This window comes from Mandrillus leucophaeus, unplaced genomic scaffold (assembly GCF_000951045.1).
Source record: "Mandrillus leucophaeus isolate KB7577 unplaced genomic scaffold, Mleu.le_1.0 Scaffold1, whole genome shotgun sequence".
In the NCBI taxonomy this organism is placed as follows: Eukaryota; Metazoa; Chordata; class Mammalia; order Primates; family Cercopithecidae; genus Mandrillus; species Mandrillus leucophaeus.
Window position 1 is genome coordinate 10,237,738 of NW_012098097.1, and position 6,385 is coordinate 10,244,122.

The window sequence follows — 6,385 nt, forward strand, 5'->3', positions numbered from 1 at the left end:
CCCGCATCTCCTCCTTCCAGGATGCGGCGCCCACCTCCCGCCCAAGCCCTGCATGCTGGAAATGTCTCCCATGAACAGTTCAGGACAGAAAGTTCCTATCTGCTATTTAAAGACACCCAGTCTGGAAGCTGACAGCTTGTCCCCCGGACTCTCGTAATAAATGATTCCTTAATTGAGGACTGTGACTACATCTTCCACCCCCCCAAGGAACAGATCAATAGACAATGTAAGCCCAGCAAGGGCGTCGTCGGTGGGTGGAGGGTGGTCAGGCTAGACTTGGGGGTTCTGTGGGATGAAAGGCAGAGAGAAGCAAGAGAGGCGTAGAGATTAGAACCCCATCTTCAGGGTTGGGGGTCCCCAGAGAGGAGCTGCCTGCACAGGGTGTTGTCTGCGAATCACCACTAACCTGCTGTCTCTCTCTCTGTTCCCTGCGCTCCCCCTGGCCACGAGGCAGCTCCAGGTATGGAAACCGCTTGCAGCCGGACCCTTCTGCCCTCTGCTCCCTTCCGCCCTCTGCTCCCTTCCCCGCTCCAGCAGCCGCTCCAGGGGTCCTTCCTCGTGATGTTCCCCTGACTCAGGCTCTCTGGGGCTTGTGGTTCCTGTGGATGGACCAAGGTGGGGAGGAGGGTGATGGGGACAGCAGGGTCCTAGGAGCCGTCTTTCCTGGCTCCTCTGTGACAGGGAGGCAGGTCCCTGGAGGTCAAGGTCCTGCTTGGCATGGCCACAGGGCAGCTCCTGGCAGTGAGAGGGACCAGCGTTCGATGGGTTATTGCATCAGGCAGGTGGCATGAGGTCAAGGTTAATAAAGATACCAATCAGGGGAAGCCCCTGCACCCTACATCAGGCCTGTTACATGATCGTTGGATTTAATCACTCTCACAGCTGTGTGAGATCCAGCTGTCCCAGGAAAACCCCAAAATAATCATGATTTAAACAAGATGGAAGTATATTTTCTTTCCTGCTTGTAAATTCCAGAGGTCGGGAGGGCTGGTGTGGCGTTCCCGGGGGTCTTCTTACCTTGACCCACCGTGTTGAGTTTCCACCCTGGCCTTGTCTCGTGGTTCAAGATGACTACAGGCATTCGAGTCATTACATCTGCATCCCAGCCCGCAAGGAGAAGGAAGGAGCAGAGGGGGACACCACGTTTCCCGCACTGCTCATCAGCTCCGTCTTGGCCACAGGGCCATGCCCACTTCCAGGGGACGCTGGGTGACTTTATTTCCAGGCAGCTCAGCTCAATGTGCCCAGCCGAGTTCTGGGTTCTATGACTGAGGAAGGAGGAGAGAAGGAGGACTCGGGGGGGATCTCACCATCTGGGTGGCATCCACCCAAGAGGCTACTGTTCACTGAGAGCTTGCTATGTGCCAGGCATTGTGCTGAGGGCTCATGTGCATCTCTTATTTCACCTTCACACCATGAGGTAGGTACTGTGTGTGATCCTGCCCACTCCACAAATGAGGACACCAGGGCACAGTGGGTTAGAAGGTGACCCATAGCTAGTAAGCACCGAGCTGATGTTCCAGCCTACATCGATCTAAGTCCAGAGCCAGGGGTGCTTGGCCCTGACTCCACAGTCTGTTCAGCATTATGAAGCCTTGGAGAATGGCAGAGAGAAGGCTTGGAAGCAGGAATCAAGGTCCAAGACCTCTGCTGAGATGTCAGAGGTCACTGTGGGGTGTGGAGGGGGGCGCTGGCAGGTGAGGCTCCCCATGCTGATTGCCACAGCTGCAGGGAGGGAAGCCCGGGAAGCTGTGGGTACTAGGCGCTGAAGAGGGCAGAGTCGGAGGGTCGTGGAACACATGGGATCTACCTTTATCAGAAAATGCTATTAAGAAACTGGCCCAAGAGAATGAGAGGTTATGAAGTCTGGAAAGAGAAAGGTTTTATCTCTAGCGCTGGAACTTCTGTGATAGCCTGAGGCAATCCTGTTCAGCTAGAGACCTCAAAGAAGCTGCTTCCAAAAAAAGACATCCTTGCTCTGGTATTTGTAACCAAAGGAAGTCAGAGGTGGCTGGATGAAGAGAAAAATGAAAGCAGCATCCTAGGAGAGATGCCTTCCAGAGTTCAGGGAACCAGGTGGCCGGGAAGCAGAGGAGGAAGGAGGGGAGATGGAAGGTCATTTATCATCCTTATGGGGAGCAGGAGCTGGGGACCCAGGGCAGGGCGTTGGGTGATTTTTGTGCTAAGCGTGTCTGTCTTATTCTGCATTCCCCAGAAAGTGGAGCCTGAGGCTAAGGCTTAGGTGCTATTTTAGTAGAGTGTAGTCCCAGGAAGCGAGGGTGAGGGACCGAGGGAATGAAGCAGGAAAGAGGGAAAGGCAGCTGGTTCAGGCCCAGGGCAAACCCACCCTCATCCCTGGAGGAAACATTCCAGGCCCTCAGAGAGTCATCTGGGTGAGCTTGGGTGGAACTCTTCAATCCGTAGGTGGCAACCCATGAATACATTGCAAAACCAACTCAGGGAGTCTTGACTAGCCTTTTTGGTTCGTGTACAATTTTTTGTAGAAACATATGCTTTCATTTCTCCTGGGTAGATGCCTAAGAATATAATGGCTGGTTAATACTGTAGAAGTGTGTTTAACTTTTTTAAAAAAGGTGGTCATGCCACGTTATAGTCCTACCAGCAATGTAGGAGGCTTTCAATTCTTTAACAAATTCATCAATGCTTGGGATGGTCAGTGTTGTAAATTTCAGCCATTTTAACAGGCATGGAATGGTGTCTTCTTGTGGTTTAAATTGGCATTTTCCTAATGACTCATGATGAAGATATTTTTGTGTGTTTATTAGTCTTCCATATATCTTTTTCTTTTTTTTTTTTTGGTGATGTGTCTTTTTAAAAAGTTTTACTCATTGAAAATATTAGGTTGTTTGTATTAGGTTGTTTATTTTCTTACTATGGAGTTGTTAGAGTTCTTTGTATATTCTGGATCCAAGTCTTATATCAAATACGTGCTTTATAAATATTTTTTTCCCGTCTGTGGCTTGTCTCTCTCTCTCTTTTTAAACATATATATGTGTGTGTGTTTGTGTGTGTGTGTGTGTGTGTAGATAAGAGACAGAGAGACAGGGTCTGGCTATGTTGCCCATTCTGGTCACAAACTCCTGGGCTCAAGTGATCCTCCTGCCTCAGCCTCTGAAAGTCCTGGCATTACAGGCATGAGCCACTGTGCCTGGCCTTGTCTTTCTCTTAACAGTGTCTTTTGGCCGGGTGTGGTGGCTCACACCTGTAATCCCAGCACTTTGGGAGGCTGAGGTGAGTGGTCTCAGGAGATTGAGACCAGCCTAACTAAGAAGGTGAAACCCCATCTCTACTAAAAATACAAAAAATTAGCCCGGTGTGGTGGTGCATGCCTGTAATCCCAGCTAGTCAGGAGACTGAGGCGGGAGAACTGCTTGAACCCAGGAAGTGGAGGATACAGTGAGCCGAGATTGTACCACTGCACTCCAGCCTGGGCGATAGAGGGAGACTCCGTCTCAAAAACAAACAAACAAAAAACAATGTCTTTCAAAGAGCAAAAGTTCTTAATTTTAATGAAGTCCAGTGTTTTCTTTTATGGATTGTGCTTTTGGTGTTGTATTTAAGAAATCTTTGTCGAACACAAGGTTACAAATATTTTTTCCTATTTTTTTTATACGTTTTGTAGTTTTAGGTTTTGCATTTAAGTCTGTGATCCATTTTGCATGAACTTTTACATATAAGTATAAAGTTCTTTCAGTTTTTTGCATATAGATATCATGTTTCATGACCATTTATTGATAAAACCATCCTTCCTCCACTGAAATGTTTTGCACCTTTGTTGAAAATCAATTGACCATACTGTGTGTGGGTCTATTTCTGGAGTCTCTATTCTGTTCCATTGATCTATTTGTCTATCTTGATACCAATACCATGCTATCTGGATTACTGTAGCTTTATAAGTCTTGACATCGGTAATATAAGCCTGCTAACTGTGTTCTTTCTCAAAGTTGTTTTGTCTGTTCTAGGTCCTTTGCATTTCCAAATGAGTTTTAGAATCAGCTTGTCAATTTCTACAAAAAAAGTACTAGAGGTTTGATTGGGATTTCAATGGTTATTTTTTTTTTTTTTTGAGTTCTGGAAAATGAATATGAAGAATTATAGAGATAATTTAAGATCAAGGATGACTCTATTTTATTCCAAAGAGAATTTACTTTTACTCTTGGCTTGTGGCTGGAGGCCCTAGCAATCTCGGATCACCTTAATCAATATACTGATTGAGACAAAATGGATTCAGCCCCTGCAAGGACTGGTCTAGCTGTGTTTCATACTTTTTTCTGGGTGTAATTCCCCTGAGTTCGAATTCCAAATATGGAGCTTCCATCAGAGGTCCCTCTCCTTCGATGAAAGAAGGGATGGACAGATAAGATGGATGGATGAGAGGATGAATGGGTAGATGGATGAGTGGATGGGTGGAGGGATGAGTGGAGGGATGTGTGAGAGGGATGGATGGATGAATGGGTAGGTGGATGAGTAGATGGGTGAGAGGGATGGATGGGTGACTGGATGGATGGGTGGGTGGACGCATAGAGTGGTAGGCGGATGGACAAATGGATGGATGGATGGATGGATGGATGGATGGATGGATGGATGGTGGTTGAGTAGATGGATGGATAGGATGGATGGGATGGGTGAGAGAGAGAGATGGATGAATGGACTACAGAGAGCTCTACAGCTCCTCAGAGGAGCTTAGAGGTCATTAGGAGTTCAGTGGAGGCCAAGTGGCACCATGTGAATCCATTTAAATGTTGGTCCCCATAGGGTTCCTTTGGAAAGAAAACAGTTTCACCGCTAAAAGTAATCCTGAAGCCTCTGCTCTAGTCCAGTCTCTGCAACTCATAGATTTTGAGGGCCAGACAGGAGAGGGGCCTTTCCCAGTGTCCCACAGCCAGTTAATGGCCAACCTGAGACTGGGTCCACATCTTCTGACTTCCAGACCAAGGGGATTTCCTCCACCGACTTTGCCTTCTGTGGTTTGCATGAGGTTCCCATCTCCTCCTCTTCTTTTTCCAGGGGAAGGAGAAGTTCCTGGGCATCCTGAACAAATACATGGAAATCCATGGCACTGTGTACTACGAGAGCCAGCGGCCCCCGGAGGTGCCAGCCTTTGTGAAGAACCACGGTCTCTTACCACAACCTGAGTTTCAGCAGCTGCTTCGCAAGGCCAAAGTGAGCACCCATCCCCCACACCATTCTCACACGTGCCAGCTGCAGACACTGAGGTCACTACCCATGCCTGCCAGGCCTGCCACCATCACTCAGGCCCCTTCCACATGTGGACATAACCCAGCATGCTCTACTATCCTGAGCACCACATCTGGCCACAGCCCGGGGGCAGAGATATGGGTGCCCACCAGGCAGGAGAGGCCCTATAGAGAAAGGGACCTGAGCAGGGCCAGCAGAGCAGCAGAGCCGTGGCTCAGTGATGGGGAAGTAGAGTTGCGCTGCCCATCCGCCCCCTTGCAGTACCAGTCCAGCCAAATGGACTCCTGGGTCAGGCCTAGGTTTTGGAGACACTGAGCTGGGGTGGTTGAGTGGGTGGAGAGAGGGGTCCTGGTTAGAGTGCCATTGAGCCACGAGTCCTGAGTGACTGCTTCCAGGGTCCCTGAGCTGTACTCCTGGAGCAGCAATTGACACAGTGGGCAAAACCCTGACTGGACCCTGGAGTATCAGCTGAGGCTGGAGAGTCTTCAGCCAGCTTCTAGGCACCCCCACCCTCTTTTTTATGAGACAGGGTCTTGCTCTGTCGCCTACGCTGGAGTGCAGTGGTGCAATCAGGGCTCACTGCAACCTTATGCTCCTAGGCTCACACAGTCCCCTCACCTCCGCCTCCTGAGTGGCTGGGACTATTGGCATACACCACCACACCTGGCTAATGTTTAAATTTTTTGTAGAGATGGTGTCTTCCTACGTTACCCAGGCTGGTGTCAAACTCCTGGGCTCAAGCGACCCTACCACCTCGGCCTCTCAAAGTGTTGGGATTACAGACGTGAGCCACTGCACCTGACCCCAGGCCCTCTCTTGATCTCACCATAGCTTCTTTCCCAAAGCATCTTGGGCGTGTGTGTGTGTGTGTGTGTGTGTGTTGGGGGCAGTGGAGATGCTCGTGTGCAGTGAATAACCTGAACAACCTCACAGAACAGCCTTGGATTCAGAATCATTTATTAAGTGCCTTCCAGGCCAGCCCTGTGCACTCCTAGCGCAGGTTACTTAAAAAATAATAATTTTGCCCAGGCACGGTGGTTCACGCCTGTAATCCCAGCACTTTGGGAGGCCGAGGTGGGTGGATCACGAGGTTAGGAGATCGAGACTGTCCTGGCCAACATGGTGAAACCCTGTCTCTACTAAAATCCAGAAAAAAAAAAAAAAA

General features: G+C 49.2%; 1 protein-coding gene across 4 annotated transcripts in view; it reads left to right on the top strand.

Moving 5' to 3' along the window:
• MGAT5B (mannosyl (alpha-1,6-)-glycoprotein beta-1,6-N-acetyl-glucosaminyltransferase, isozyme B) overlaps positions 1-6,385 on the top strand; it is a 91,441-nt gene that overhangs the window by 74,192 nt on the left and 10,864 nt on the right. For all 4 annotated transcript variants that reach the window (XM_011986724.1, XM_011986811.1, XM_011986644.1 and 1 more), the window contains one exon: positions 5,029-5,184. In XM_011986724.1, coding sequence (XP_011842114.1) covers positions 5,029-5,184 — 156 coding nt within the window. The remainder of the gene's footprint in view (positions 1-5,028; positions 5,185-6,385) is intronic.